The following is an 11,246-nucleotide window of genomic DNA, read 5'->3' as shown; positions in this document are numbered from 1 at the left end:
CGAGTTTAAATTGCAAGTAGAAAGGCGAGTGGAAACAAAATGAAGGATCTAAAAAACTTTCGAGTGGGGAAAGTTAAAAAGTAGAAACGCGCATGAGCGGTAGTTAATTTTTTTTTTAGAAAACTGAGAAGAAAGCATTTTAATACAAAATTATTATTTAATAAATTAATTTTGATAATTTTAATAATTAATAAAATAAATTTATTAGTTACAAAATTATTTGATTTAGAAATCAATCAAAAAATGAAAATTATTTTTATTATTTTACAATTATAAATAAAAAAAAAAAGCTTTTTAATTTCTAAAGAAGAAAAATTTTAATTTTACAAATTTTTAACTTTAAAAACTAACTTTTTAAATTATTAAAAAATTCTTCTATTTATTTATTAATAACTAATTAATTTAATTAATTAAATTAATACCTAATTAATCGGATTAATAAAAAAAACATTAAATAAACACTCAAAATAATTAAATTAATTAAAAAAATCATAAATTTCAAATTTTTTAATCTAAAAAAAAAAAAAGAAAAAATTAAAAAAAACCAACTTCCTGCTGAAACTATACTCACGCATGTGCAGTAGCGCAAAACTTGCCACCGCGCATGCGCAGTAGCGCCCAAACTGTAGCAAAAAAGATCGAGTACACAAAATGTATATTTAAATAAAAGCAATCGTGCCACGTCTGTCGTGACTTTAAAAAATTAGCTGCGCAAACTCTGCAATGTTCTGTGGTTAGGAAGTCGATGCTTCTCTTAGTCATTAAAACACCTAAGCGTTGTCCCAACTACGTCCTAAGCTTCTTGTTTCTCTTTTTTAACACCTTTCGAGGAGTTGTGTTTATCAGTACGTGCTGCAGAGTAAGTTTTTAAATTAATCTACACTAACAATAATAATAATAATTGTTAATTTGAGTAAAATTTATTTAAATCCGAAAATTGTTAAAATTTTAGTTCTCTTGTAGGAAAACTCGGAGCTGCCGGGTGAAAAAAAAAATGAACAATAGTCTCGGTGAAAAAAACGTTAACTAGGTTTTGAGATCGGCCATCGTGGCCTTTCTTAACCTCAGAGACCTAAATTTGTAATATTTTGTGCAGCTTACCGTATCTTCAGCTTTTGTTTATTTATTTGTTATATAAGTTCTATATATTTATTATTTTACAAGCATTTCATTACCAAATATTATTTTAAGGTCGGTTTATGATTCAAGCTACGCAAGGTCAGATGTCATGAACGCGTGCCTTCGCGGTTTTTTTGCACTATTTTTCATTATTTTATGTTTCTAAAATTTTTTTTTTATTTCTTTTTATTAATTTATTAATGCTGATGTTTCATTTTTCAGACGGTTGTTGTATGAGTCAAAAAATAGAAAAGCCAGTGCTATCAGGTCAACGCATAAAGACCCGAAAAAGAGGTAATTTTTTTTTTTTTTTTTTTTTTTTTTTTTTTTTTTTTTTTTTTTTTTTTTTTGTTTTAAAAATTAATTACAATCATATTTAATTTTTTTAAGGTTTTTTTATGCAAATAAAAAATTTGATAAAATATTTTATCACAAATTTAAATAATTTTATTAATTAAATTTGATTTAAAAAATTTATACTTAATTATTATGTTAATTTTTTTTAATTATAATACTTGAATTATTCAAATTTGTTTTTTACTATTTTAGTAATATTTACAAAAAAAAAAAAAAAAAAAAAAAAAAATTTAATTTGATAAAATATTTAATTACGACTTTCAATAATTTTTATTGATCTAAATTGATTAAAAAAATTAATATTTAATTATGTTATTAAAAAGTTTTTTATGTAAATTTTTTTTGAATTATTTAAAATTTTTTTTTAGTAATTTTTACAAAAATAATTTTATTTGATGTATTTTTAAGAAATTAATCAAAACAGTAACTATAATTAATTCTTAAAATTTTTTGCTCTAATTTTGATATTAAAATAATTTAAATTTAAAAAAAAATAATTAAAGAAAAGTTTTTAGAGAAAAAAAAAATTTATCTTAAAAATTTTTGAACCTGTAATAATAAAAATTATTTTTCAAGGCTGTGACGAATTTGAATATTATAATAACAATTATAGCCTTCAAAAAATAATAATAAATAATTCATAATAAATAGAATTAAATAAAATTTAAATTTCAAAATAAAAAAAAATTGTCTGTATTATAAAATAAACTTAAAGATTAAAATGATTAATTTAACAACAAAAAATTCTAAGAATTTTGTCAACCAATCCGTCTACAAATTTTACAAATTTTATAAATTTAGCCTCAGTTAAATTCGTACTGAATCCTCGTGGGTTTTAATTTAAAATAACTTGAATTATTAAGTTTACGTCAATATGTGCAATGACCTTTTCCGTGTATAGTAGTACCACACCGAATTCTCTTAACTCGAGCGCTCAAACGTGTTTTCATGTTTTTTATATGAGTTTTATGAAATGAATTATTTTTAATACCTGAAATTAGTCTATTATTATTAAATTTAGTTTTTCAGCTTAATTAAATTAATTAAAATTATTTCTGGATTTTAAAATTGAAAATTTAATTAAATTTAATTGATTAATTATTTATTGAACTTTTAGTTGCTTAAATAAATGATTAAATTTGCTTTATTGGAAACTTATTAAAAATTGAATCCTAATTTTTGTTAAATTGCACTGTACTTTTTTAACTATTGACGTTTTTAAAGATATAAGCTCATTTGGATGTTACTCTCATCAAGAGCTTTCATTTGAGTACCCACATGCATTTTTTATATATTTTTCATATATACATATATATGATATATATAAATATATAAAATATATGAAAAATTGATGTGGGTACTCAAATTAAAGGTCTCGATGAGTGTAATCTCAGGATGAGCTTATATCTTTAAAAATGTGAATACATATTTTACATATTAAATATATAAATGTTTTACATATTTTAATAAAAAAAATGAATTATGATAAAAATTTTGCAGATGAAAAAGAGAAGTACGATCCTACCGGATTCCGAGATGCAGTCTTGCTGGGTCTGGAGAAGGCCGACAATGACTTAGACGCAGTATCGAAGTACCTCGACACCGCAGGCTCTAAACTGGACTACCGCCGGTACGGAGAGGCTCTGTTCGACATCTTGATCGCGGGCGGGCTGCTGGTCCCGGGGGGATCCGTCGCCCAGGATGGGGACAAGCTCTGCAAGACAAAGGCCTGCGTGTTCGAGCAGCCGATGGACATGGAGTCGCTGAAGAACTTTGAGCAGGTGTTCATAAAGCTGATGCGCCGGTACAAGTACCTGGAGAAGATGTTCGAGGAGGAGATGAAGAAGGTGCTGGTCTTCATAAAGGGTTTCACGATCCAGGAGCGCATCAAGCTCGCCCGGATGACCGCCCTGTGGATCTCGAACGGCGCCGTGCCCCCGACGGTCCTCGGTGTCCTCATCAACGAACATCTCGTCAAGGATAACCTGGCTCTCGACTTCCTTCTCGAGGTCTTCGTCACCTGGAAGAACGAAAAGGGCCTGCCGAGTCTTATGACCGCTCTCAAGCGCGGCGGCATCGAGGGACGGCTCATGGAGTTCGTGCCCCCGAACAAGCGCACTGAGGAGTACTTCCGCTCCGTATTTGAGTCTGTTGGCTTGACTGACATCGTTAAGCTTCACAAGAACCAGGCCAGTCAGGAGGCCAAGCGCGATCTTCAGCAGCTACTTGTTGAGGACCTCGCCGACAATCGCGCCATTAAGGACATTGTGCTTGATGTTAAGGAAATGGCTTTGAAGTGTGCTATTCCTGAGCATGAAGTCATTGGATTGGTATGATTATTTTTAATTAATTAAATCATTTTAATTAATTAAAAAAAATTTTTTTTTTTTTTTTTTTTAAATTGTTTATTTAAATTCGCCGCAAAATTTAATTTTATCAATTTTTTAATTTTTTTTTTATTTCTTTTTCATACAGTCGTCGTCATTGGCAATGATTCCAGTACAATAAAAAATTCTCCATTTGGACATCCATCGCTATTAATTTCAATTAATAAGATGTTTAGAAAATAAAAGAAATGAACGAAACTATAAACAAAATTCACATAAAATAAATCGAGGAGCTGATTTTAAAAAAAAACCAGTTTTTTGAACTTTTAAATATTAATTACTTTGAGAATTATAAAGATTCCTAAATTAAAATCAAATTGTAGTATCATAACCGATAGCATTTTATAGCAGAATTAAAAAAGCTCGATAAAAATATTTAGAATTGAAGATAACCAGTTTTTTGTCTCGATTAATTAAAAATGAAAAGATACTCTTTTGAAAATCAACTTCTTAATAATTAGCTAAGATAAACATAATTATATTTATTTATTAAAAAAAAAAAAAAAAAAAAAAAAAAAAAAAAGTATACATTTGGGTGGCGCAAAAAAAACAATTTTTTTTTTTTTTTTTTGAGTCTCGAGTAAAAAAATGTTAGTTTTTGATGTTTTACGAGATCTCTCTAAAGGACAGCTCAAAAAAAATTTTTAAGAGGTCACTCCAAATGTTTTTAAATTTTGTCAAAAATTTAAATGTCAAAAATCGATTTTTTTTTTTTTTTTAATTTTTAATTTTTTTCTCGTTATAATTTTATAGACCAAAAAAAAAAATTTCAATTCAAAATTAAAATTTTCAAAGGTCACTCATAATTTTTTTTTTTTAATTTATTACTGCATTACTTTAGATTTTTTTGAGCGACCTTTTAATATTCAAATTAAAATTCCATGCATTTTTAAAAATTTTTTTTGACTGGAATTTAAAAAAAATTATGTGCGATTTTTCAAAATTTTAATTTTAAATTGAAACTTTCAGGAACTTTTTTTTTTTTATCTAAAAAATTATGACGTAAAGAGAAAAAAAATTAAAAAAATAAAAATTCAATTTTTGAAATTTAAAAAAATTTGGCGCGACCTTTTAAAAAAATTTTTTTTGAGCTGTTCTTTGGAGAAGGCTCTGAAAACATCAAAAACATTTTTTCTAATTTTTAAATAATAAAAATTAATATTTAAAATTCATTTTAACGAATTAAAATTTTTTTTCAATTTAAAAGTGATAAAATTTAATTTTTAAATTACTAAATTTAAAATAATTTGAGAAGTAAAAAAATTTTTTTAATTAATGATTTTTTTTTTTTTTAAATTTCAGATCTGGACTGTTGTAATGGGACTCGCTGAATGGAATAAAAAAGAAGAACTAGTTGCCGAACAAGCATTGAAACATTTAAAAATATACACACCATTGTTTGGGACATTTACTACCACTGCCAAATCAGAACTCGCTCTAATTTTAAAAGTCCAAGAGTTCTGTTATGAAAATATGAATTTTATGAAAGTCTTCCAGAAAATCGTCTTACTATTTTACAAAAGTAAGTAGCGTCTTAAAATTTAATAATTCTTATCACAAAAAAAAAAAAAAAAAAATTTTTTTCAACAGCGGACGTAATTTCTGAGGAGGTTATTTTAAAATGGTACAAGGAGGGCCATTCGCTCAAAGGTAAAATTCTTTTCTTGGACCAAATGAAAAAGTTTATTGAATGGCTGCAAAATGCTGAAGAAGAATCTGAATCTGGAGAAGAGGAGGATTAAATTTAATTATAACCAATAATCCGTTTATTGAAACTCAACACTAAATTACAAAGAAAAATATTATCAATTTAATCTCTGACAAAAAAAAAAGTTTTTTCCGATTTATTGAACCTACAAAAAGTTACAACAATAATTGAAATTATAAGTCTGTCCAAATTTTTACTCTTTATTTTTTTATGCTCATTTATTAATATTTAGATTTTATTTTTTTTGAGAAAATTTTACCATGATTTACAAAAATATGTCAGCGGCCTGATAAAAATTTTTTTTAACAGTTCGGTGACAAAATTTCAATTTTTGTAAATTTGATGTTAATTTTGTTGAAATTAATAATTTTATTCTACTGCATGGTATAAAAATTTCATGATAAAAATTTAACCTTTTTTGTAATGGTTAAATTGTGAAAAGTTTTATAAATTATAAAAAATATTAACTGAGATTCATTTTACCATGTGAGCCTAAAAATTTTTCCATGCAAAAATCTAAAAAATTCTAATGTACATAGAATTTTTTTATTCAATTTTTTTACCATGCAGCTAATTAAAAATGTCAGTAATTTTTACCATGGCTTATAAAAACTTGGAAAAAATTTTGACATTGAAAAATTATCTGTACAGTAAAAAAATTTTACCATGAAAAAAAAATTTTTTCCATGTGCAAAAAATTAAAAAAATTTTAATGTACATGGAATTTTATTATGCATTTGATTAAAAATTTTTACTATGCACCTAATTAAAATTGTCAAAAAATTTTTCCATGCAGCTGAAAAAAAATTAAAATGTTTCTAAAAATAAATCGAGCATAAAAAAATAAACCCAACTATAAATTAAACAAATAAATTTACTAAACTGAGATCAACTGATGTATGTATGGGTGACGGGTGAATAAAATAATTGTGCGTATGAAAAACTACCAGCAAAATAAAAATCAATTAAAAAAGCCAATTTTAATTAGACCGTGTACACTGGAGTAATAAAAAAAAACTAAAAGTAAAGAATTAAACAAAAAAAAAATTTATTTTTTTTTTATTACAAATATCTTCCTTTAATTTTTTGTTACAACTTTACAACGTTTAATTCAATTGAGGGACGATTTTTTGAAAATTTACATTTTATTTTTTATTTGTTTACAGTAGGCTTTTGATAATAAAATTTTTGAGATATTTGTAATTAAAAAAAAAATGAATTTTGAAAATTGAAAAAAAAAAAAAAGGTATTGAAATCAGAACTGTTGATTGTAAATTTATAAAATTGTATGAGTTAATTTAAGAATATAAAAATATTTTGTTCTACAATTTTTTATCCGTAGATCAATAAACATTAACAGTATAGTAATTAATGATAATTATAATAATACTATTAATAATAATGATGATGGTGAATAATGAGGATTGAATAATTAATGGACATAATTTGTTGAATAGGAATAATTGTAAACTAAAAAGAAATGATTTATTCTCCTGTGTACGTACGACTTTCGGATACCCCATCTTATTTTGTACGATAATTAAATTTAAAAGTGGAAACAATGTAATTCATTTATAGAAAACAAATACAAATATATTATATATACTGCGGAAATTTTTTTTGACAACAAAATAATCTTTTATGAAAAATATTTTTTTTTTCACCCGTTTTGTTTAAAATGTGCTTGTCCATGGAAAAAAAAATTTTTTTCTACGCCTTTATAGCCTGTTAAAATTTTTCTTTTAAAGTATTAAATATGATGAAAAAAACAATTTTTTAATTAAATTTAGTGTTATTAAAAAGGTTTTGACCTTCATAATTCGTTTTTAATTAGAAATTATTTTTTAAATTTGAATTTTGGCGGGAAAGTGACGTAGTTCCCTATCCGGGTACGCAACGCCATCTTACGGAAAGATTAAAGAACTTTGCTAAGCGCGGGAACTTTTAAATGTTTAATTTTATTTATTATGAAATTTAAATATAATTTTACTTCTAAATTTTATTAAATAAACTTTTTGTACATAACAACACAACAAAAAATCAATTATCTATTTTTAATTTTATAAGTCCTCATCTCTCCGACATTTTGCGTCTCAATAATTTTTTTTCCGTTCATAAACGGCACCAGAACTTCAGGAACTTCAATGTTCCCATTATTTAATTGATGAGTCTCGCAGATTGCAATCAGAGTTCTTGGAACCGCGCAGGCGGTTCCATTGAGAGTATGCACGTACTTAGTTTCATTACAATTATTATCATCTTTGTACGTAATATTTAAACGCCGGGATTGGAAGTCTGTGCAGTTGCTGCAACTGGACAATTCACCGTAAACGTTTTTCCCAGGTAACCAGCCTTCAATATCAATTTTCCTGATTTTTCAATAAAATATATAAAAATTTAGTTTTTTATTTTCTATGAAAAATTGTAATTGATAGATAATTGTCAGTAATTACCTGTAAGCTGGCGCTCCTAGGTCATGGGAAGGCATGTCAATAGTTTTGAATCCAAGACCTAGGTCCTGGAAGATATTTTCTTGGATCTCCAGCATTTCTTCAAGGAATTTTGAAGATTTATCTTCTGATACGCAGGCAAACATTTCTACTTTTGTAAATTGATGAACTCTGGAATAAAAAATTTTTTTGAAAAATTGAGATTTTTTTATTTTTAAGCATGTAAACTTTTTTTTCGACTGGTGACAAATGGTTTAATAATATTTCAATTTTTGAATTAATTGATAAAGTTTGAATTGTAGTTGTTCTATATACTTATACTTTATAATACTCAACTTTGTTTATAGTGATATAATAGTTTATTTATTTATTTATTATTTACTATTAATTGTTATAAAATTATATGGGGTCAATTGAACCAGCAGTCCCGGGGACGATTGAACCATACGGAGAAGCATGGGACATGCGCGCGCATCTTGACTCTACGTGAAAAAACTCAGGGAAATAACCTAACAATTTGATGAACTGAATTTATAATGAAAATTATTTTTAAATTGATTTTTAATTTATTTAATATAATATCTGTGTATTAAAACGGTCCAACAGTAATATTACCAACTAACAATTAATATATTATTTATTAAAAGTTCGGGTTTGAGTTTTAAATATTATTGGTTCAATTTACCCCAAGCAGTGGTTGAATTGCCCCCAAGCGGGGGTCAATTGAACCATTCGACGCGTTTGGATAAATCAATAATTTTAAAAAATTCACGTTGTTTATTGACTAATTTATGTATTGATAATGATAGTAGACATAATAAACTACCATTCCAAGAAAAAAAAAAATTATTATTTAGTTTTAATTCGAATAGTAAAAAATTACTAAACTTTTTTTGGTTCAGTTGACCCCCTTCTCCCCTACTTTGAGTATCAAGTCTCAATGTATGCTATTTTGTGGTATTAAAGAAACCGATTTGAATTATTTCATAAGTTTTTCTTCAAAAAAATACAAACCTGTAAATTCCAGCTTCTTCAACATTATTAGAAGCTTCTGCCCTGAAGCACCGACTAACCGCTGCCAATTTAACCGGCAAGCTAGCACCATCTATCACCTTGTTCATCATCTTCATCGCCAGCGCCATTTCGGCCGTTCCCGAGAGACAAACATCTCCATAAGCTTTATTGAGGGTGTAAATAAGATGGTGTTCTCCATCCATCACCATTCCACACCTTTCAATCACCGTCGTGGGTAAAATGTCAGGAACGCTGACCAACCTGAACCCTTGTTTCAGCAGCCTCCTCACTGAAAACTGAACCAGCGCTTCTTCCAGCTGGGCAAGGTCGCCTAATAAAATGTAACTTTTGGGGCCAGATACCGGCCCCAGGTTCTCAATCCTGATCGACTTTAGGTTCTTCACCAGGTCCATGAAATTCTTGGGCTTGAAGTCGTAGGACCTGGTGTTGGTTTCTTTTAAAATCTTACCCTGGTCATCGTACTCCAGCACTCGCGGGTCAGTTCTGTTCGGGATTTTTGATAATTCTTTTAGGAATTCATTTTGTTTTGATGGATCTAAAGATAATTCAAGAACATTGTCAATATCTCCGACTCCTTTTCGGTGTGATATGTTGTTAGATATTTCTAGACGGTTTTTTGGATCACATATGTATGATGTGTCCAGGTCTGGAGTTGGAATTTTTATACTTGATATTGATCTTAAGTGATTAATCTGAAAAAAAAAAATTCTTAATTTTTGAAGTTATACTTCTTTAGGCGCGATATTCAAAAATGAGAGTGAAATTTTAAGATGCGCGCGCATCACTGTAACACAAAAGTAACAGGTTGAAGTTGGCCACAGAATAGAATTAAAAGTATATATTTTTTTAAATGACTAAGTTAACTCATATACAGGCTAGTCGCAAAGTATCCAACGAAACGTTGTTATTTTTAAATTCGATAGAAATACCATTTAATATCAAATATATTATTCATAATAATAATCAATTCTAAAAAATGGTCAATTAAATATTTTAGTTTTTATTTAACTTGGTAATAATTTTTTTTTAAATTAATATTTTTTCAAAAATAATAATAATTTCATGAATTAAAATATTTGAACTAAAATATAAATATTGTAGTACCTATTGTATTTAGGTATCTTTTTATTGAGTTGATAATTTTTTAATACAGACTTAATCATTTTGTTAATCGAATCTAGTAATTCTATCTATATTTTTTAAAATTTATATTATAGACTATTTTAATAATTTTCCGGAATTTTATTTTGGAAACAAAATCTAGTTTCGTACTACAATATTTGTCTTTTAATTCATGTAATTAATATTATTTTTGAATAAATATTAATTAAAAAGATATTATCACTAGGTTAAATAATAAATAATGAATTATTTTATAAGAAACATATATTTTAAATAAATAATTAAAATATTTTATAATTATCGATTGTAAACTATTGATACTTTGCAACTCCAAAATTAGTTGATTCAGAAAAATGTTAAATAATATTGAATTAAATTCATATGATAATTAATGATTTTATATTTATACAGTATAGCTAAATTTTTATCATAAAAGCTTTTTGATTGTTTTTAACAATTTTCTTCGATCATTTTTGCATTTTTTTTTTCTTAAAAATTTTTTTTTTTAATATTCCAAAGAAGTACAGCAATTTTTTTTAAGGTAATTTATATTTAAAAAAAAAATTTGAAATTTTTTTATAAATCAGCTGATTGTAATATAATATTATTATTAATTATAATAACAATAAATTAAAAAATTTTTTAACCATTATTACAATAATTAAAAAAAATGTCAAAATAATAATAAATGTCAATAAATAATAATTATTATTAAATTAAAATACTTACAAATAATTTATTAAAAATTCTAACCCCACTTTTAAATTTATTTAATTTCATTTTTTTTCCCTCCAAAATTTAACAATTTAAACTTTCAAAAAATTAATTATAAAAACAAAATAACAATTTAATTTCCATAAATTACAAAACTAAACAAATTAATTATTAATTAATCATCTCAAGACGTCAAATAAGAAAAGTAAACAAACATTCTACCACTTTGCATAAATTTCAAAACTCCTGCGCAGGTGCCGGGCGCATAAATCTCTTGCGCATGCGCAGAGTCATTTTTCAACCAGATCACGTGACAAATCGCGCGATCAGTCACGCGCATGTCAATTACCTTTT

General features: G+C 26.1%; 2 protein-coding genes across 2 annotated transcripts; one reads left to right on the top strand and one right to left on the bottom strand.

Moving 5' to 3' along the window:
• Positions 1–705: 705 nt before the first annotated feature.
• On the top strand, positions 706–7,176 carry Kra (basic leucine zipper and W2 domain-containing protein kra). Its single transcript, XM_074239630.1, has 5 exons — positions 706–859; positions 1,342–1,413; positions 2,977–3,806; positions 5,166–5,385; positions 5,454–7,176. The coding sequence occupies exons 2-5, from the start codon at positions 1,353–1,355 to the stop codon at positions 5,603–5,605; spliced, it is 1,263 nt and encodes a 420-aa protein (XP_074095731.1). The 5' UTR covers positions 706–859; positions 1,342–1,352; the 3' UTR covers positions 5,606–7,176.
• A 334-nt stretch (positions 7,177–7,510) lies between these two features.
• Serrs-m (Seryl-tRNA synthetase, mitochondrial) lies at positions 7,511–11,113 on the bottom strand. The gene is made up of 4 exons (XM_074239632.1): positions 10,908–11,113; positions 9,036–9,748; positions 8,025–8,192; positions 7,511–7,940 (listed from the first exon to the last, which is right to left on the bottom strand). The coding sequence occupies exons 1-4, from the start codon at positions 10,956–10,958 to the stop codon at positions 7,616–7,618; spliced, it is 1,257 nt and encodes a 418-aa protein (XP_074095733.1). The 5' UTR covers positions 10,959–11,113; the 3' UTR covers positions 7,511–7,615.
• Between the last annotated feature and the right edge of the window lie 133 nt (positions 11,114–11,246).

The sequence above is a fragment of the Cotesia typhae genome, unplaced genomic scaffold (genome assembly GCF_013202065.1).
Source record: "Cotesia typhae breed Kobodo isofemale line unplaced genomic scaffold, CoteBio_Ctyphae contig_26, whole genome shotgun sequence".
NCBI lineage: Eukaryota > Metazoa > Arthropoda > Insecta > Hymenoptera > Braconidae > Cotesia > Cotesia typhae.
The sequence above is the reverse complement of the archived record's forward strand: the minus strand, read 5'-3'. Positions and strand labels throughout refer to the sequence as shown.

Bases quoted from the DNA above. Each gene is read 5' to 3' on its own strand.
- Serrs-m (XM_074239632.1), bottom strand. From the start codon at position 10,958: ATGAAATTAAATAAATTTAAAAGTGGGGTTAGAATTTTTAATAAATTA. The intron at 9,749-10,907 runs GTAAGTATTTTA...TTTTTTTTTCAG, and splicing joins GAATTTTTAATAAATTATTT to ATTAATCACTTAAGATCAAT. The intron at 7,941-8,024 runs GTAATTACTGAC...TTGAAAAATCAG, and splicing joins CTAGGAGCGCCAGCTTACAG to GAAAATTGATATTGAAGGCT.
- Kra (XM_074239630.1), top strand. From the start codon at position 1,353: ATGAGTCAAAAAATAGAAAAGCCAGTGCTATCAGGTCAACGCATAAAG. The intron at 1,414-2,976 runs GTAATTTTTTTT...AAAATTTTGCAG, and splicing joins CATAAAGACCCGAAAAAGAG to ATGAAAAAGAGAAGTACGAT. The intron at 3,807-5,165 runs GTATGATTATTT...TTTAAATTTCAG, and splicing joins AGCATGAAGTCATTGGATTG to ATCTGGACTGTTGTAATGGG.